Source organism: Sander lucioperca, chromosome 9 (assembly GCF_008315115.2).
Source record: "Sander lucioperca isolate FBNREF2018 chromosome 9, SLUC_FBN_1.2, whole genome shotgun sequence".
In the NCBI taxonomy this organism is placed as follows: domain Eukaryota; kingdom Metazoa; phylum Chordata; class Actinopteri; order Perciformes; family Percidae; genus Sander; species Sander lucioperca.
Window position 1 is genome coordinate 25,533,060 of NC_050181.1, and position 21,566 is coordinate 25,554,625.

Here is a 21,566-nt window from a genome sequence, read left to right on the forward strand (position 1 = left end):
TTAAAGGGTATAAGTAACAACGTCTCCGCCATATGTGGCGGCTGCCAATATTAGCAGATATGGCACAGTGCTCTGCAAGTACAATACCCTGAGCTGTTAATACAACAAACTGATTCAATACTTTGTTTGGGGACCTTTTGGTTTGATAAAAATGCAAATGAACACTAAACAGCTTTTGTATATAATTAATCTTTACCTCTCTGTTGCGTGTTGGTTCCAGCTAACAGGGCGTAGAAAATGTGGTAGTTTCTCTCCCCTGGGTTCTGCCGGACTACTCGGTTCTGCAGGGAAAGAGAAGCACTGTTAGGCACTCATACAGTATTAACATCAACAAAAAAAGTGGTGTTTAACCCATAGTTACGCCCTTGTTTAAATGTGTTAAATGTTTGTAGTTTCATCCTTCACTGAGAACTTGATGGTCACTCAAACAACTCTTGCAGCATCACCCACTTCTATTCTGCGTTGCTTCTATGTTGTCACCTCCAAACTTCAGAAGCTTTAGTCATTGTAGAGTATTTTACCAACTCCTACATTAGGCCAATGAGGTGGGACCAGGGAAGAACTTGCTTGGACGTGTGTTCTGCGTGCCAATAATCAATGTCCACAATATATCTGCATTTCGGTACTGTGACACGATGAAAAGCTGTCTGCTTTTCCCCCTAGCTGCACACCTGTGTATCCCTGGCTGTTAATTACCTTTATGCCTTCCCAAAGGCAATGCCCTACCCAGTGCTCAAACATAAAACTGCAGATTAATTAGCATAACCAACGTGGTATATAGACAAAACAGACAAAGTTGTGTAATGTGTCATATTTAGGCAAAGTGTGTTTGGATATACACAGACAGATCAGAGGAGTATTATGCCGCATTAGTGGTTTGAGAAGTGTTTGTGGAGGTTTTAATAGTTGTTAGAAGTTGTCACGATTGAGCGCTGCTCTTGGTGAAGGACGAAACTTTTAGAGCCTACAGGAAGTTTGATGATAGATTTAAATGGAAAGTCACTTTAAATGCAAATTTTCAGATTTGGTAGCACAAAGGACTCACCTTTTCCAAGAGGTCTGTGGTCAGAAAAGTATCAGTCAAGGCATTTAACATTTGGAGAATGCATGACTCAACAAGCTAGTTAGCTGTCGTGCTGCAGGTGAACACCAAGTTATACACGGTTAGAAATAAGGCGGCACAATATATCGTTTTAACTTGGGCAATAAACATGTCGCGAAAGACGCTCAGAGATTTTTTGTGTAATAGTTGAAAGAAAATATCAGTAGAAAAATGCACTTTAAAATGTACCTGTCATGCTTAGTGGTGCCTTTTATGTTCAATTCAATGTTCAATTTGTTCAGTAAAATAATGTTGATAATGATTTTTTTACCTTTTTTTTAATTCAACAAGCAATTTGTTGTATTTTAGCAGAATACTGAAAGCAGCAGAAAAGCAGAGTACACTTTAATATCTGTTTATTTATCGAACGTAACATCGTAATCGCAATATTCAACAACGTTATCGCATATTGCTAGCCTAGAAATCTAGACCACCCTAGCGGCAGCAAATGTAATTTGCAGCCAGGGTCGTCTAGCAACTCTCTGTTGGCTTGCGAGCTGGAAAAAACCAAACTGTGGCCGGGCCAATCAAATCGTGTATAGAGTTGGTGGGCGGGGCTTATGGCTGCTGATAAATAACAGGTGGAAATGGATTGAGGCTTTCAAAAACCATCATGCGGCCAAATGCAGTTTCCTTCTTACTGTCACAGTTGTTCCAATTAGTTTGATCATGACAATTTTGATAAAAAAGCAGCAAAATATTGGAGTCACACTTTGTGTTTGCCCTCTGCACTGACCAGCTGTCTCTCCCCGCCTGTGATCCGGTGATAAAGGATTGGGCAGCGGCTCTTTCATGTCGCCCTGCATATCTTTACCCTTTTAACAGCAGCTTTGCCAACCCCTTCAAGTACTTCCTTCCTGTATATTGAGCTGGGGAAGGAAATGGTAGTGGCTGCCACTTAACACCGGAGCAGGTTTTCAAAGGATACAGTCGATAATTCGGCCTCCCTGGATGTTGCCCTTCTGGCTGAAATGCAGCTGGACAAACTTCCCAAAGCGGCTCGAGTTGTTGTTGTAGACAGTCTTGGCATTTCCAAAGGCCTCCATGATGGGACTGTGGAGAAGAGAGCATGATCATAACCCAGGCGGCAAACTCTGGAAATTATCTAGATTTAATAGATCTAGAATTAAACTGTTATAGAAATAGTTGAAAATAGTTAAGCTAGGGCTGGGCAACATATTGATATTATATCGGCATTGATATATTTAGTATTAATAGTATTTTAGTAAACTGGTTTTAAACATGCAAACGTCTACTTGTAACTGCTTTACATAGTTGTACTTTCTTTTGCATCCTCATTATCCTTATTTATCAAATAATTTTCCAATTCAGAATGTTTTATTGTCTTTCTATATTTCTTATGATTGTTTTTTCCCTGTGTTGTTGTTCTGTTTTTGTCTCGACATTGAAAATGAGGGACGCCCCTCAATGATCTCTCGAGGAGAAATAAAGGTTGAATGAATGAATGAATGAATGAATATGAGGCTAGATATCGTCTTAAATTTTGGATATCGTATAACATCGTCTTGTCCTGGTTTTAAAGGCTGCATTACAGTAAAGTGATGTCATTGTCTGACCTTACCAGACTCACTAGCTGTTCTATTATTTGCCTTTACCCACTTAGTCATTGTATCCACATTATTAGTGATAATAAAGTGATAATTATTTATCACAACTGTCACTGTGTTAATACTTTGTGAAAACACCAATAGTTAACCATACAACATCGCCGCAGGATTTGATAAAAAATATTTTGATATTTGATTTTAAGTAAAGCATAAATAAAATTACCTGCTCTCCAGCAGAGCCTCCTCCACATGGGACGTCCTGTCTCTGGACGATACCTCCAGGGAGTGTTGGCTCATGGCCGACAGGAACTTCAGGATCAGCTTGGTGCTTTCTGTTTTCCCAGCGCCGCTCTCGCCACTGATGGGGGAACAAAACACACGACTCGTAAGGCTACTAATTTTTTTAAAGGGCCCTTTAGCAAGGCACTAGCCTCATTGTAAAGACAAGCAACAGAAACATGATTTCACTACAGGGTTAACGGAGATTCCTGTATTTGTGTGGTGTCACAATAATCGGGAAAATGAGAAAACTCTGGTGCACAATTTGCCGATTTATCTTCATATTACGCAGAAACATGGCAGACAAAATTAAATGTTGGGTTGATGGTAAGAAAAACTTTTGTATTAATTTACATATTGCATATACATTTTTTGCTCCCATGTAATTTGTAATATGGTATCAGGTTGTAAACGTTTGCTGCTGTCCACGTAACGTAACCTATATTAACCCTGATAATTCAGGTAAATACTGAAAACAGCTATGGACACAGGGATTAAATGCAACACACAACATACATTCTTTGTAGCGTCTACGTTAGGGCTGTGCAATTAATCAAATTTTAATGGCGATTACAACTTTACTTAACAACTGTTTTTTAAGTGTTAAATAGTTCTGTTTTCAGTATTGACCAAAAGAATTGTGATTATGATTTTTTCCAAAATCGAGCAGCCCTAGTCCACGTTGTTTCCACATTACAACAGCTCATGAACACATGAAAGTCGGAAGAACAACTTCCCAACTCGGGAAATGGGACCCTCGGAATAAAGATCCGCAATATAATTATTCCTTTTTCCTATATTTGTTGTCCATGTTATTATGGATGTAACCATGCAGCAGTAGGTAATATAACCCAAGTTAAAATGGTTATAACATGTTACAAATGTTTTAGGATGTATGCTGCTGCAATAAATAAAGTTATAGAGGCTCAAGAGTGCTTGAGCAGTAAATACATTATATACTTCAGCGTCCTGATTAGAGCAGAGAAAATGTGCCATGAGTCTGTCCTCAGTTAGTCCAAACATCAGAAAACTGTGTGTCTTAATTTAAGTCTTTGTGTCTTTGCTGGAGGTTTAAAGTCATGCTTACTTACAACAAATTAGGTCAGACGGGACTAAAATGACTCATGACTGAACCACACAGATTTCATTTTCACACATGAAGGCAACGGCATCATGGGAAACATTCATGGTAAATATTCCACAATTTAACCACTAGATGGCGCACTGGACACTGATAATTAGACATTAGATATGCAGGATGCAACAACACCCCAACATAAAGATCAGTATGATGGGAGTGCCCAATATGAGCCTGAGCCCAATTTGAACCCAACAATTTTTTAATACGTGTGCCGTTATAACTGATGTTGTCAACTACAATTCTGAGTTCTTTGAACTAAAGATATCTGTTTAGAATTATCTTAATGAATAATGCAACAAGGACGAAGCATGTAAACTGCGTTGTTTGTTTATTCAATCATCGCAAATGGATCCGAATGAAGAAACGTTAAAAAAAACCTCGACCCTAGCTCCCTCAGCCGAATAGTGTGGGTAACAGATAAAGGTAGCAACATAATCAAAGCGCTGGAACCATAAGGAGACTTTCTTGTCTCGATCACCTAATTAATACTGTCCTTCGCCACGGTGTGTATGCCGACGCACTGGCCGACAACGCGCCGGATATTAGAGAGACCATATCTGCTGCTAAAGGACCCGTGAGATATCTGAAACAATCTGGCCTGGTTGCGCAATTATCGAAGACAGTGCTACAGATGGGGGAGACACGACTTAGCACGGTTTACCTCACACTCAAGTCAGTGCAGGACATATACCCAGAGCTACGGGAGAAGCTGGAGAGGCATAGCTTTCTCCCCACCTAATTAGGCTAATAAAGTAATGATTAAAAAAACACAAATGCTTGATCAAGGGCCCGGCCCAGCCCGAGGATAGTGGCGGGAAATATTGGCCCGACCCGGCCCACGGACTTGGGCTCGGGCAGCGAATCTAAACTCTACTAGTAACACCATGAAGCATCATTGTACTGACATTGATTGTATCATTCAGGGTTTTGGCTGCATACACTATAAACTCTCCACTACGCAGAGCTGGCATCTAAAACAGTTTCTCTCCATTCACTCCGCTGATCACGATGATTTTGCATGTCAAACTACGTGACGGGCTTCATCAGCCTGTAATCATTGCTGCCGTCCGGCGTCAATCTCATCCCACTGCAGGCTGTGTTTACACACCAACAGACTGCATTGGAGACATTTTTCCATTCATTATTATCTGATGCAGGGTCTGGCAGCAGAGCGGCATGGATTCTGGGTCTGGGTCTCTTGTTGTTGACATGTTTGTAGTTTGAGTTATGACGTATCGGGAACTTTCTTTCCATCTTCATTGTTTTCTTTCTACATGCCAAATAGTTTTGAGGACATGTTTGGAGAAATTTAGAACTTAAAATCTGCAAACCTCAATATTAAAAGGAACAGACTGCAGCAGCCATCATCTTACTGACTCCCTTCAGTTACAAGGCAGGATTAGCTGGGAGACTTCTAAATGAGGGCGCACATGTAAGTAGTTCTTTTGTAGATTATGGTGAAATTGTGTGTGTTATAGCAGTGCTTTGCTATTGAGAACGAGGTAGCATGCTAGCGTTAGCATTAGCGTTAGCATGCTAACGTGCCGTTAGCATGCTAACGCTAACGCTACAAGCTAATGGTTGCGGTTAGCCAGCTCGTTTCGGCTTGTGACGTCACAAGCCGTGCCGATTTTGAACAGCTCACCCGGAGACTGAAGGCAGGACACATTCAGAAACCGTATCTCACTCAAAACAGCATGGATTAGCGTTAGCATGCTAACGCTAACGCTACAAGCTAATGGTTGCAGTTAGCCAGCTCGTTTCGGCTTGTGACGTCACAAGCCGTGCCGATTTTGAACAGCTCACCCGGAGACTGAAGGCAGGACACATTCAGAAACTGTATCTCACTCAAAACAGCATGGATGGATTTTTTTCAAAGTCTGTATGTGTGTGGAAGCACCAGAGACACAAAAGAACACCCCACATCCCAGAAAAAGTGTTTTTTTCATAATATGGGCACTTTAACAAATGGTATCTACCGGACCGAATAGTAACGCGGATTTCGGTGCCTCATTTCGGTGCTGCTGAAATGCCCGCGTTGCCCTCTGATGCTCTGAAACGGACGTTAGAGGCAACAGAAGCATTGCTGCATGTGACGCTAGTTAACATAATACACTTGGCAGCAGGTAACGTTAGCCTACCGTTAGCTAGTAGCTGAATTAAACACGGTTAAAATGCTGACAGCTAACGCTAAACGGTGTGACTGTATTTGACTGTAGAGGATTCCAACACCGAGATGTAACAGTCTGCAGCTGCCGTTGTCGGAAAAAACAACACAGACGGTGTGTCACTTGAAACTCGCCTCGCCAGCCTCGTGGTGCATTCAAAGTTATTGTAAAATACCCTTTTTCCATCTAGTGGTTGTTTTTGTCATTTACCAGCAATTTACTGGTGAAATAAGTTATTGTTATAAGTTATTGTTATTACATTTTTAATCAATCATTTAATTTTTACCATATGGCCTTAGCAATAAACAAGCCATTCTTAAATGTCGCCGACTGTCGTTTTGTGCTCCTTTTTTCTTTTTTAAATATATACATATTTTTTAAAAATCTTTTTAAAAGCATCGGTTCAGGCACCACTTTAGGCACCGGCACCGTTTTAAAAGTATCGTTTTAGCACCGGTATCGAATAAACCCACCAACGATACCCAACCCTAGTCTCAAGTGATGTGAAGTTTGAGTAGAGTGCAGGCACTCGTTTTAAAATCCTCTTTATGGCATCTCAAATGTTATACCAGTGTTGGTTTTCACGTCTGTAAACATTTGATGACAGTAGGTGTGATTCATTTTAGGAACGAAACTCTTCATTTGGATAATGGCTGGGTGGCTCCCCATGCCGTAGGGCAAACACAGTGAGGCATTTTCATAGCTCAAGTACACTAAACTGAAATGTGAATACTGAGGCTGCTTCTCCTGCTGCACAGAAAGTCATGTTTTTTTTGTTGTTTTCAGTCTGCTTGCAATAAAGCAATAAAGGGTTACACTTTACTTGAAGGTATCTACATAAGAGTGACATGACACTGCCATGAACGTGTCAAACATTATAAACAAGTCATAAACGTTTATGACATAACGCTTCTTTTAGTAAGTGTCATTCGGTTTTGTCATGACAAGTTAGGGTTAGAGTTCATGTGTTCATGACAGTGTCATGTCACTCTTTTTTACATACCTTCAAGTGAAGTGTTACCCAATAAAATTTGGTTCCCAAAACTTTTCCTGCATGGCCCCCCCTTTAGATACAAATATGTCAATATAGTACAGCCTATTCAATGTGAACGTCAGTTTCCAGGGTTTTTCCAGGAATTTTTGGTGCCCCCCAAAGAAGTATCGGACAGACCCAAAGGAAAATCACCCGCGCCAAAATTATAAGAATTGAGAATAAAAATAGCAATTCAAATCCTCTCTAAATGTGTGTTTAAGAGCAATTTACCAAACAACTGTTGAACTGTTGAACAAGCAGAACTTAAACCGCCCAGAGTCTGGCTGTACGGGTGATTTATTCAAATATTCATATTATTTTTTGAACCAGTTTTATTAATTGAGATTGTTTTTACTCAAGCATGATATACATTTTTGTTTATCTAATTGTCAGAAATAACAGGCAAATGCATGGATTTCTGTCAAATAAGGTAACACAGACTCATTGCCTTTACTGTACGCGGATCGATGATGCTAACTGCTGTGCGTAATCCCCACTCCACCCCTCCCAAAGGCCCATTCTGAGCCAGGAAAAACACTGGTTTCGCATGTTAATAAAGCCCCTTTGAATTGATTTGGGATAAATTGTTTCTCCGTGAAGAGACAAGATATATATAGAGAGAGGTGCGCAACAAACATCTATTTTACCGCGAAGTGATAGTCAACGGGAAACACTGCGATATAACTGGGAGATTATTAGTCCAATTAGGCTCCTTAAATCATAATTTTAAATTCTGGTCACCACTATGTATCTTCTTGTCTTTGTTTTGGTTGTTGTGGTGTTTGGTGTGGCACAATGGCAATTTTAAACATGTGTCACCATTGGCTTTTAAGACTTACTTCTAAATCAATTCACCTAAAATATACATAGTTGATAGTTGATATTAACTGCTAGTAATTATGTATTTGTGAGAAACAGCAAGTTTCTCACAAATAAGCAAATAAACTTCTTCTATAACCTTTTACTTAAAAACTTTTGGTAATTTCTTTCCATTTTATGGGCCGTGCAACCAGAAATGAGCTCAGTCGGGTTTGAAATTGATATGTGTAATTGGTAATGAAAATGTAATGCAAACTGCATGTGAAAGGGAAGAAATGCACACACACACACACACACACACACACACACACACACACAGTCGAGGTGGGGGAGCTCTAAAAATACAGTCAACATCATTTATCCTCATCACGTGTCTTTGGGACAGCGCTTTATGCAGCGCTGCTTGCTTTAGCTGCATGTGCTATATAAATAAAGTTGAACTTGAACGTCATGCATCAGCCGCGTAGCACGATGGGCCATATCCCCGGAGTCAGTGGCACATTCCTGACGGACAGAAAACAGGACTGCAGATAATGCAAACTCTCAGGGTGTCTGGCTGACGTTTGAGACGTGACCGAGGCGCACATGTGGACAGATGTTCTGACAGGACAGCTGCTTTAGATAACCCACATTGGAAAATGGGAAGTCAAAGATAAGGTTCAGGTCATTAGCATCTTTGAAAGCTGCTGTTTGTAGCATGTTCAAAACATCAACATGTCACTGTCATTTTAATTAGGAAACCTTGGAATAATTATCTTCAACGGCCGAGAACATGGAGGAAATTATTGGTGCATTAGCTTTTACATCACAAACACAACTGATCTCACCAGTGGCTCTCTCCCACAGCGGGTCAAACTTTCTTTAAGGGATTGGATCTCACTTTAAAGGGCTTGGTGTGTGTAACTCATTTAAATAGCTTAGACTATAGCGATGGCCAAATCTGAAAGGACCTGCAAAATGTAACTCATTTAAAAGACCTCTGGCAGCATGCCAACTTATCCAAACTAGGACACACACACACACACACACACACACACACACACACACACACACACACACAGATAAAAAACAGCACCCTGCCTTTGTACTAATCCCTGGCTCTCCACATGCTGTTGCCACCCAAGGTAACCCCCCCCCCAGGCAGGAAGGAGGGAGTCTTCAGCCTAGCGACTGAGCATGTTGGACAAACTGCCTCTCCGGCTCTGGACCTCACCCAGGTCTTTTGTACCGAGGAGCAAAGCTGCAGACTCTGTTAGAGAGTACAAGAGTTTCTGAGCGGGGAGGAGAAACTGAGACCAAATGAGAAACTCAATGAGAGAAAAAAAACTACTTGTACTTATGTCATTTAATCTGGTGTTGAGTCTCCTAAGGAGCTGAGAACTTTTATACTGGAAAAAAAGGTGAACTGATCTCATCAAGCTACATGCCCGTTTAAAGACAATTTAAAGATTAGGATTGAATTACTTGTTAAGATGGACTGGAATGCACATCTAGACTCTGCATGCTACACTGCCAGAATATTAAAACTTAACAAGTCTATTAATCACACATTCAAAACACTTTTCAGCCACGTTAGCTGACTGACTCTGGAGAAGTTGTTCTGTCAGTTTCAGTCACTTTCAGATCCAGAGCAAACATCTCAACAACTGTTAGATGAATTGAGTCAACAACAGATCCAACATTTGGCACAAATTCCTGTCTGCCCCAGCTGTACCTTTAGACGAATGCCGGGTAAATCCAGACAGCTAGCTACACTATCTGTTCAATCTGAGTTTTCTGTTGCAAGACTAAAACTACTTTTGAATGTACACGTTCCACCAAAACAAGTTCCTTTCCAAGGCTATTTTGCAGAGGCACCGTTATTGCATCCGGAGCTTTGCGGCATCCAAGACGATTGTGATTGGTTTAAAGAAATGCCAATGTACCAGAGCATGTTTTTATCCCATTCTGGAATGCTGTGTGGACTAGCCAGACCTTCCTCCGCAGCACTGTGGAGGAAGGTCTGGCTATGCGAGACTACCAACTAGGGCTGCACGATATTAGGAAAATATTTAATTGTGATTATTTTGACTGATATTGTGATTGCGATATGATTCACGATATTGGAGGGAATGATCATTTTTGTATCATTATTCTCACTTTCATTGAAATTTTTTTTTTGGTCGGGATGTCTCTGCAGCACCACAATACTTTATTTTAGAATGGTTTGACACATATTTTGCCTTTAACAAATATTGCGCCCCCTGCGATTTGGATATTGCACTAGTTCATATTGCAATTTCGATAAAATTGCGATTAATTGTGCAGCCCTACTACCAACATGCTAACGTAAAGTGGTAGGGATGCATCTATCAGATCTGATATCAGATATCGGGCCCATTCTAACTCAGATATCTGGATCAAGTAGCAGTGACGATGGAGCCAAACTATTCAATTCAATTCTAGGTTCCCATGCTTATTACTGGAATTGTAATTCCTGTTTGAGTTTTGACCAATTTTGTTGCTGCATTTTAAAAGGTTTACACTTGAATTTGAATGTTTGTTGCTGGTGTATTGATCAAGCCTGATGTTGCCTTACACATAACAGAATGATCCCAGTCACTTCCACACAGTGAGGCATAGAGCTTATTAAGTTAACACTGGTATTAAATTGCTACAGGTATCAGTATCTGAACTCATCAGAAAGTCTGATGATTCCTATAAAATGGTAAGAATCTGGGATGTGAGCGACGGAGCCAGGACTTTAAATTGACACCCACCAACCCACCAAATGCGGGTGAAAATTAACTTTGGACAGGTAACATTGGAAAGATACTATGAAAGAAGCAAATAACACCATGTCTGTTTGAATCGGCCGGCTGCAGAAACGATGTGACAGATTACCTGATTAGTCTGATTTCCGCCAGAAATTTGGGCAGTTTTGTGTGTGTTTGGCTTGGATTTTTAATATTTATCTGGCAACCCTGCTCATAGTACTTATCCTACATTTGCCATGAACACTTATGGTGTGACGTGTCGCACAACTGTCAGCACGCGCCTAGTGTGCGGTATCGATTACGAGCTACGCTGAAATGGAGAAGATGAACCGTAAAGTAAAGTTAGTTAGGAAAAAACAAACGTGCCTAGTGAAAAATCTAATTGGCTGGTAACTTTTCAAATCTACTAGCCGTGTTGGCTGGTGATCAAAGAAGTTAATTTAAAGTCCTGGACGGAGCTGTACAGGTTGTTGTACATCTATTTACAGAAATACATTTCCTGATTTTTACGATCATTGGGGAAGAAAATCAAGTTAACTGTGGACTATAGAACTGTACTTTCAAAGTGTAAGGTAAAAAAAAAAAAAAAAAAAGCCCTGAGTGTGTTTGTTCAGTCCAACACACCACGAGAATCCAATGTGACCTCATGAACAAAGAAAACACCAACTACTTTACTTTTAGGCACTGAGACTCATGACTGCCTTTAATTCATGCGAGGCAATAAAAGACACAAAAACAAATACCGACGTTAGTCACAAACCAAGAAAAGTTGAGCTTTAAATAACTGCTCTTCTCATGTTACACCGAAAACAAACATGGTTTGTTTCCTTCCCATCATGCTCTCCTCCTTTTGCTGTGATGCATTCCTACCTTTGGTCACAGTCCAAATTATTAACCTGACTCACATTGCAAGACGACACAGACAAAGCCTGCCAAATCACCAGAGCCCACCGCTCAGGTATGTTTTCGCAGGGCTTTGCGGAGGGGCTTGTGACCCCGAGATGCCGAAGTAATTAACGAGGCTGAGAGAGTCGAGAAATTACCCTCACACCCGCCTCTGGGGTCAGGAGGTCAGGGACAAACGGCTGGGTCCAGGGCTGTTGGCTGTGCAGGATAACACCCTTAAAGCTTTGTAATGTAATCAAATCCGGACTGTTTTGGACACAACGGCAGCCAGTCAAAACAAGATCAACCCTAAGATCTTAATTTTTGTAAATGAATAAGTCTCCCAGTGTTTTATAATTGGGATTGGGGCATCGAGAACCAGTTCCAACTTCGGATCGTTTCAAAAATTACAATCCCAATGGAGTCATTCTTTTAAATGGAATCATTTGGAAAATTTGGTTTTGAATCCAATCATCAGTTCCAAATTTAACACGAGCAAGATTGGGTTTCCGTAGCGGCCGTACCGTACTTTCAGGCGCTTGTTGTGTTGCGGCCATGGAATTTTCCTCTTAACTGTGAAATAAGCATGTGACCTGTTTAAACTCCACCCCTCAAAGAACCGGAATCGAAAGGAAGAATCGGACTTGGGATCAGAATTGTTAAAATCAAAACAATGCCCAACCCTATTTATAATGCACTAGAAATTTTCTAAAACCAAGTACCAGCAGCTTACAACAAATCAATTTGAAATATATATAAAAAAATAAATAAATAATAAAAACTAGGGCTGAGTATCAAACCTCAAAACGTTTATTGGTACATACCAACAACTGCCAAGAACTGAAAACTGGCATTGACTGTCTGCTTAGATATTAGTTCTGGGAATTGCGGCTGAAAAAGCTGGATCTTAAGTCTTTTTCAGCTCATGGTTTTTTTCTTCTTCTTTTTTTCTTAAGGGGTTTTTCTGCAAAATAATCACGGGGATAATGATAGGGTAAGATTTGGATCAGATTCAAATCCTTAGATACTTACACATCCCACCGATATTTTATTTTGCATGTGTGGATGAGGTTTGGCAGCACTAAATTACTTATGTTAGGGTTAGGGGTTAGGTTTAGGGGTTTGGGTTCAGGGTCCCTGATGGGTGCAGATACGGGTGCTAAGAATTGTTCTGGTGTTACACCTAAAAGGAGGGGAAGGAGGGAGAACATAGAAAAATGTGAGGGAATTCATTCACGTTTGCTTATGACAGTAGTCCCCAAGGGTTGACTGTAATAAATAATATACATAAATATATTAAAGCAGCCATATTATGCTCATTTTCAGGTTCATAATTGTATTTTAAGGTTGTACCAGAATAGGTTTACATGGTTTAATTTTCAAAAAACACCATATTTGTGTTGTACTGCAGTGCTCTCTCTCACTGCTGCAGCTCCTCTTTTCAGCTGGTCTCTGTTTTAGCTACAGAGTGAGACCTCTTTTCTTCTTCTTCTTCTGTACTATCTTTGATTGCACTGCACATGCCCAGTAGCTCAGATGTAGATCATGTCAGCTAGCTAGCTCCATAGACAGTAAAAGAAAGGCTGTTTCTACAACTTTGGTCAGTTACAAGGCAGGATTAGCTGGGAGACTTCTAAATGAGGGCGCACATGTAAGTAGTTCTTTTGTAGATTATGGTGAACTTGTGTGTGTTGTAGCAGTGCTTTGCTATTGAGAACGAGGTAGCATGCTAGCGTTAGCATGCTAGCGTTAGCATGCTAGCATTAGCCATAGCGTTAGCATGCTAACGCTACGAGCTAATGGTTGCGGTTAGCCTGCTCGTTTCGGCTTGTGACGTCACAAGCCGTGCCGATTTTGAACAGCTCACCCAGAGACTGAAGGCAGGACACATTCAGAAACTGTATCTCACTCTAAACAGCATGGATGGATTTTTTTCAAAGTTTGTATGTGTGTGGAAGCACCAGAGACACAAAATAACACCCCAAATCCCAGAAAAAGTGTTTTTTTCATAATATGGGCACTTTAAAAGACATGTAAAAAAAGAGGGTTAGGGTGATGCCATATCCCTCTGCTTACTACTTTGAATTTACCCTCTGTATGAAATGTTTTATGTAAATAAAGTTGCCTTGCATTGAACACTTATAATATTAGAAAATTAGCACAATAAAAAAAAAAAACAAGTATAATGTGTTCAGGGTGCTCCTGCAGAAACGCGAGGGCTCAGCAACGCAAAAGCAGCGAACAGAAAGCTTCACTCATTAAAAAACAATTACCAAAAGCCACCCCAGGGGGCTAAAAAGTGCTGTGTCAGATTAGGGCCTTGAGGTGTTGGATTGGGTTGAGGTTGGAGCTTTGTGTAGACCAGTCGAGTTCTTCCACACGAAACTGGGAAAACCTAGTCTGACGTCGTCATACTCAGATTTAAGTCAGAATATGAGTCTGATACTGCTCCATTGGGCTGTAATTATGGGGCGTGTTTCAAGCGAACCAGGACAGAAAATGCCTCTGTACTCAATTGGATAGACCTATACCAATCAGAGCAACTGAGTATGTGACGTATGTTGAGCTGTCGGGGCCAGCTGATAAATTAAACTTTTGCCGAATCCTGTAGGAAGGACGGCAAAAACATCTTTCCAATCAACAAACGCCTTGATCGCGGTTCTCTGTTCCTCTTTTAAAATGAATGCGCTGTCGATATCTTCCATAACAGACGCGATAGTGGAATCTACACATCTCAATTATCCAGCGGTAGCCATCTTTGTTGTAAACAAATTCAACCCAAGCGCTCTTTGGTGACGTGGTTGATTACGTTACTGTTGATCATCTGTCCATCATCGTATAAAGCACACCCTGACAATTTGATTGGTCCGAACAGCTCTGGTTGGGGCATAGTTGCTCCACAACGAATCAAGTCCAGACCAAATTTCCTGACTTCAAATGTTGTGGGCGGGGCTAAGTTCAGCTGGCATCCAGGCTAGGGAAAACCATTTCTTTATGGAGCTGGCTTTCTGCACGGGGGGCTTTGTCAGGTTGAAACAGGAAAGGGGCTAACACAAACTGTTGACACAAAGTTTGGAAAAACACTGTTGTCTAAAATACCTTTGTATAATACAGCATTAAGAGGCCCGAACCAGGAAAAACAGCCCCAGACCAAACGTAGGGTATTAGGTCATATAAACATGCAGATTCTATCTGAATCTCCTGTTTATTGCTTTATTATCCAGAAGAAAACCTGCCATGGTGGCATTTTGCTGTGTGCAATGAAGGTTTGGAGTCTTTCCAGTTTCTTCGTTGGCGGTTTCGGGGAAAAAAGTTTGTGCTGAAATCTGCAGCAAAAACACAACGGGGGAGGTTTCCATTAAAAGCATGTGGTTGGACACAGGCAGGTATCCGCATCAGTGAAAAGGCAAAGTGGCATTCATGAGCATTAATGAGCAGATGCCTTGTGTTAGTGCTGTTTTCTTCCTCCCTCATCCTCCTCTTCTTTTACACCAGCTCCCGTTTCGATCGCCTCCCTCTGCCTGGATCTGATTACCCACAATCCCTAAATCCGACGAGAAAGCTTCCGGCCTCGCCTAAAAGTGCCAGCTTTCAATTTATAGCTCTTCTTCGTCAAACACACACACACACAGACCCCACACACACACACACACACACACACATGATCGTTTCGCTGTATAGGTGGGGGTGCTGCCATGTTACATGTTTTATGACGGTCCGCTCTGAGATGACTTTGGTGTTTCGGGGGGGACCAATGAGGGTGTGTGTGTGTGTGTGTGTGTGTGTGTGTGTGTGTGTGTGTGTGTGTCTGTCTCATCATTGTAAACCAGACCACGTCCTGTGGCAGCTGGACTTTGTTAAAGCGCTCCTCCTTCCAGAATCTAACTTTAGGTATCAAAGACGCAAACTTTACGAGCTTGAAACCTGGCTGTGAAAAAGTTTGTAGTTTATGGAGTTTGTGAAAAAAATATACAGTACATTCGGACATTTTATAGAAGAAAACGATAATGAAATAATAACTTAAACACTTTGCAATTTAGCCTGGTGTCAGAGCAGGTCTGCAGAGCAGCATCACTCCGCTGCAGCTCCTCTGGCGCAGCGGGGAGTTTAGTGCCTTGCTCGAGGGCAACAATTAACAGCTGATTAACAACTTAGAGGGAGTAAAAGTTAAACCAAGGTTTAAAAAAGGGACACTGGTCTGGGGTCAAGAGGAGTCCAGCGCAGTGATATCCAAACCCATTTTGTTTTAGGTTGATTATTCATTATTCATTAAAAACTATATTTCTATTTGATTTAACAACACTGTTTTGCAAAAGGCCAGGCATAAATTGATAAATGTTCATTTAAATGTAATTGTAGGTCTGCTCCACCTGTTGCTGACACTTTACTGGGCGTTATGTAAAATAATTGTTAATCTTGCACGGAGGTAATGAGGCAACAAACTGCATATTTAATCAAAAGCAGAGGTTTTAAATTCATGTTTTAGGGCTTTAGCTGGCACCTAAAAACACTTTCCAGAATAAACTGCAACAATTTATTGCAATTATTGTGCAAAATACTCCTATATTACATTATAAAAGCTTTGAAAGTATTTTTTAACGTGTTTTGCAGTTGCTGTTCATTCTGGGGAAATTTAAAGGGTTTTATTTGTTATACATCATGGGCCCTATTTTAACGATCTAAGCGCACAGAGTGAAGCGTGTGGCGCAGGTGCGTTTAGGGCGTGTCCAAATCCACTTTTGCTAGTTTGAGGGTGGAAAAAAGGGTCCCTGCGCCAGGCGCATGGTTCAAAAGGGTCGTACTTAGTGTCTTCATTAATTCGTAGGTGTGTTTTGGGCGTAACATGCAATAAACCAATCAGAGATCATCTCCCATTCCCTTTAAAAGCCAGGCGCGTTTGGACCTTGGCGCATTGCTATTATGATGGAGGATTTGCACCGTTATATTTTTATTTGTAATCTTTTGCATGTGTGTGTGCTGCTGTGCGTCCCTGTGTGTAACAAGCATAGTGTGCATGCACAGTGCATAAGCCTAGGCGCATTTTACTTTATACTTGGTCAATGGCGCGATCACTTCCCGCTGCCTCAAGATAGCAATACGCCAAGAATTCACCTGAACACACCTCCCTGTAAGACCAGCACGCCCATGGGCGCAAAGATGGGTGCAGGTGCATTTGCTATTTAAACGACGTGGGCGCTGGACGGCAAACTGACAACTGTGTCGGTCTTAAACTAGCAAAGACACTTGGGTCGGGCTTTGTGCTGCGCTGGGTGCAAGATAGGGCCCTATGTCTACAACCATTTGGACAATGCCATTTGATGCCCTGCTTTATGAATATAATAACTTATATAACTTATTTCCCAACTTGTAACTTTATAAGCAGCAAAGCAGTAAGACAATCCTGTTTGACTTCCACAATAATGATGAAAATATTCTCAAAGATGCAACTAAACCGATTTAGAAGCGGAGGGTGTGTCTTGGGAGGCTCAGTGTGTCATTTGCTTTATTCGGACACAGTGAAGCGTCAGGTTGTGTTTAGTTATAGGTCACGACTGCGCTCTGTGGTTTGTCCTCTCCGGCTTCATGTGCTGTCATGGAGAAACTACGCACCCCAACTGGGGTTTTTTCTATGTCCTGAAGCTACAGATTCTGTGGTTAATGATGTGTTTTCATAAACTCCAGGCCCAAAAGATGTGAGGGCTGTGCCATAGTTTGAAAAATACACAGAGTTCAAGAAGGAAATACAAAATCCAGTGGTGGAATGTAAGGTCCGAGAGAGATCAGCGGTTGGAAAATGAAATTGATAAAAGGAGCTGGTACAAAAAGTGAGTCGCGTCATCCCGTTGTCACTCGTAAAATACGGACGTTTGGACAGTAGCTGTCAGCGTCTGAAGCGACGAAAAAAACGCCCTTCAGCATGTTTGTATAATGTACCGGGGAGAGCAGCATCTACACAAGGTTTAGCGAGTAGTATGTAAGGATGAAATTCCAAGTAGGGAGGTTAGTTGTGGTGGTGGATGGGTCAAACACAGGACAGGACGTTCCGCGTGTTCCCTAAAGTCGCTTTCTTCTTTAACCGTCCTGTTATTCCCGCGTGTCATGGAAACGTAAGCCCACCCACGACCTTTTCCTAAACTCAACTGTCCCGTTCCCGCGTCACGGACCTTTTCCTTAACATAACTGCGTCAAAAGGGACGCCAATAGTCCCGACCAAGCGTGTTTAGTTAAAGCGCATTATATGACGCTAAAGGAGACTTTTAGCGTCAATAACAACGACAAAGGCACCTGACCAAGTGTCAGTATTTTACGAGATGGGAGTGAGAATGTGTTGGTCGAGTTGAGCCTAACCATGTAGTGGAAATGAGGCTTAAGGTTCTGCAGTGGCACCGCTCAAGACTGTCCTGCCCTGAAAAACGCTCCCACAGGTTGCTTGTTCAAACAGCAATTAAGACGAAAGCGATTTGCAAAAATCCACTGCTCCCTGTTCAGATGCACCAATCAGGGCCAGGGGGGGTGTCTAACTGCGTGTCAATCACTGCTCAGGCATTTCATAGCGTCCTCCAGCTCTCCCTTGTGTGGGGAGGGGCTAAGGAGACCATTATGGACAGGGGGGAGGGACTGAGAAGTTGTCAATGTTCAATTGTTTTTGGCTAAGTCCTGGATCTTCACAATCCTACCTACAGCACCTTCAACTAAGTACTTTTGGTGCCTAAACATAACCAAACTGCGAGCATTTCACAATGTTAAAGATGTGTTTAAAGCCCAACCGTTAAGTTCTCTGGTTTAGATACAAGGACGGAAAAAGCTCCTGTGGGTCGTATTAGAAGGTAGGAACAATCAACCCTTATCGTCGTATGGTTTGGAGGACTTGTTGGTCTGTTCTGTAGGAGGTCAGCACACGGTTTTCTTCAAACTGTGCAAATGTGCCTGAATACTGATGAGTCAAAGTTTCTCTGAATTGGGTTTCTATTTCAAACGATGTTTGAGAAATCATGTTACTGCAGAGAGTTCACAGTATCCTGGGAGTGATGCAGGGATGTTTTTCTTGTGAATAAGCTACTCAAGTTGATAAGTCGAGGCGTCTGGCTACAGAGCCGCATATTAAAACGATGATTAAAGTAAACTAAGAATCCTCTAAGAATGAGAATGTTAATGGTAATGTTAACCAATGTCTTTAACAATGAAAGCAAAGCCACTGTTCACTTTCTGCTTTCTTCACAAACTCCAACCAGCTTACGTTTAAACATTTAAAGAGGGACATGTGTCTCTCATTACCCGCAATGCCAATAAAATGGGGCCAAACAGGGCTGTAAACTAATGCCAGCTAATTGTCAGAAAACTGCAACACTTGTGCCTGAAGCAGCGAGCTGCGACTTGCACCCCCTCCCCCAACACCTCTCAACTGGTTTCATCTTACTCGGCTTCAGATCTCACTTTTACAAGATCTCCATGTTTCCTGACATATTTGAGCTGGAACCCTCTGAATGTCAGTATGCTCATGGTTACCATCCTGACCTGACTGACCTGTGAGGCTTTAGGTAAAGGTACTTTATTGTCACATACACATACATGTAGCGAAATTCATTCTCTGCATTTAACCCATCCCTCAACGGAGCAGTGGTCAGCCATTTACAGCGCCCAGGGAACATGATGGTGGGGGAAACTGGAGCACCCGGAGGAAACCCACGCAAACATGGGGAGAACCTACAAACTCCACACAGAAAGGCCCGGAACGACCTGGATTCAAACCCAGAACCTTCTTGCTGTGAGGCCACAGTGCTAACCATTGGGCCACCATGCTGCTTTACACCGGAAACAAGACGAGAACAGGTCTAAATGTTAGTGAGTTCAGTTTGCTCTGGACGGAAGTGGTTAAAAGAAAGTTTCCATAAGTCTAAGGTATTTTAATGAGTTGCTTCTTGGCTGATCTTTGGTATCTGAATATGTAGGGACGAATCACACCCCTGTTTTGCAATCTCCCTTTGTGTTTCAGGCTGCTGAGTCAGACAGATGTTGACAGATTAATTTGATCCAAGGCAGCTTTGAGTTGTGAAACTTGTAGCCATGCAATACTATGTCCTAATGTTGGTAATGGAAATAATGCAATGATCCGTGCTGCAGATATGATTCACATTAAATAAGAAGAGACTTTGTCCCTGATCCCGATCAGTTCCACACTGAGTGAGTTATTTTTATAAAATGTCCTCTATTCTTATATTACCTCAATAACAGGACCGGTGCGTGCATTTCTGCCGCTCTAGGTGTAAACACAATTGTGCCGCCCCATTATTTGAAATGTAGCCTACAATATACCAACAATAACACGCAGCCAATATAAGCAAAAAAACAGCAACAACACAAATGACAATATATTGTATACACCATGCAAATAGACAACTGCAACACACAAATTGTCAACAATTATTAAAGTAACCCGGCACATGGTCTATGCCAGGGGTGGCGAACCTGTGGCTCTTGAGCCTTATGCGGCTCTTTGCCTGCTCCTGTGAGGCTCTTACTGTGTGGCTGGGGGCTGTGTCATTGGTTGATTGTTGTTTTTAACTTTTCTGAAACATACAGTATTTCAGAAAAGTAAAAAAAAAAATCACATTTGAATGCATCTGCCAATACATTTGCCAATTATTTTAAAATGGAAAATAATGCAGCAGAGTTTTGAGGACAGATTCTGCAACCTGAGGAAAAACAGCGGCCACAGATCACCTTCCTCGTTAACCCTTTTACTGCTGAATCCGACTGTTTGAAAGCCCCTTTAGTGACAAATGAGTGAGAGAGTTCTTCGAGTGGCCACAACCGAGTTCAAGCAAGACCTGAAAAGGACTGTGGATAACAAAGACTGTCAGGTTTCCCACTGAGTCAATCTAAGTGAGAAAAAAAAACTATGAAAACTGCTATGTATTATGACTGTCATTAGATCTGGAAGACACTGTTGCTGTTGTAGTGTGGACGTGCATGTGTTGTGTGGCTTTTTGCTATGGTGCGTTTTTTTTTGTGGCTCTTTATACCTAACTGGTTGGCCACCCCTGGTCTATGCGTATATCTGAACGACAACAACAGTTCCACCCTTGGCTGCTAAGTCCATGGTTGCATCAAAGCATGGCGCTGCTCCTGGGGAACTTGGTGATATGACACGTGTTGTCTTTTCCTGGTTTTAAAGGCTGCATTACAGTAAAGTGATGTCATTTTCTGAACTTAACAGACTGTTTTAGCTGTCCTAGTATTTGCCTTTACCCACTTAGTCATAATATCCACATTATTGATTATTATTCAAAATCTAATTGTGAAAATATGTTAAAGCAACAATAGTCAACCCTACAATATCGACATTGATGTATTTGCTAAAAAAACATCATGATATCTGATTTTCTCCGTATCACCCAGCCCAATTGTACAGTGTACTGTACAGTTAGTGTTCCGACCTCTGACCTTGTGAGAAGGGTTAGGGTTTGATTGACAGACACACATTCCTTGCTAATGGACTACAAGAGGTGACAAAAATTTGGGCCAAACAAAACCGGTGCAATTTTTTTATGAGCCCGCAAGTGCCGCTCTAGGCCGTTGCCTATAGTCTGCCTATACGCATTTGCCGGTGCTGCTGAATTAAGTGAATAAAGTTCCCTTATGTCACGTATTCTGGATACTTCGACAACCCAAACACAACAGTTCCCACAGAGTCAAACACTGTGATGTCTCCTGTATCCGCTGATGGCTAAATCGGGGCCAAATATTATCATTTCTTAAATGTAAAAATAACTGCTTTTCTTTTTAAGTCAGGGGGAAGAGAATGTCCTTGTTGG

The 21,566-nt window shown here is 41.6% G+C and overlaps 1 protein-coding gene and 1 long non-coding RNA gene across 3 annotated transcripts in view; one reads left to right on the forward strand and one right to left on the reverse strand.

Annotated features, from left to right (window-relative positions):
* The window catches only part of myo10 (myosin X), a 168,361-nt gene that overhangs the window by 58,710 nt on the left and 88,085 nt on the right, over positions 1-21,566 (reverse strand). For both annotated transcript variants that reach the window (XM_031292115.2, XM_031292106.2), the window contains exons 5-8: positions 2,894-3,028; positions 2,031-2,155; positions 1,046-1,059; positions 197-281 (exon numbers count right to left, since the gene is read on the reverse strand). In XM_031292115.2, the coding sequence (XP_031147975.1) occupies positions 197-281; positions 1,046-1,059; positions 2,031-2,155; positions 2,894-3,028 (359 nt within the window). The remainder of the gene's footprint in view (positions 1-196; positions 282-1,045; positions 1,060-2,030; positions 2,156-2,893; positions 3,029-21,566) is intronic.
* Positions 18,359-19,399, forward strand: LOC116044707. Its single transcript, XR_004103736.1, has 3 exons — positions 18,359-18,379; positions 18,576-18,578; positions 19,290-19,399. It is a non-coding gene; the product is annotated as an uncharacterized LOC116044707 (long non-coding RNA).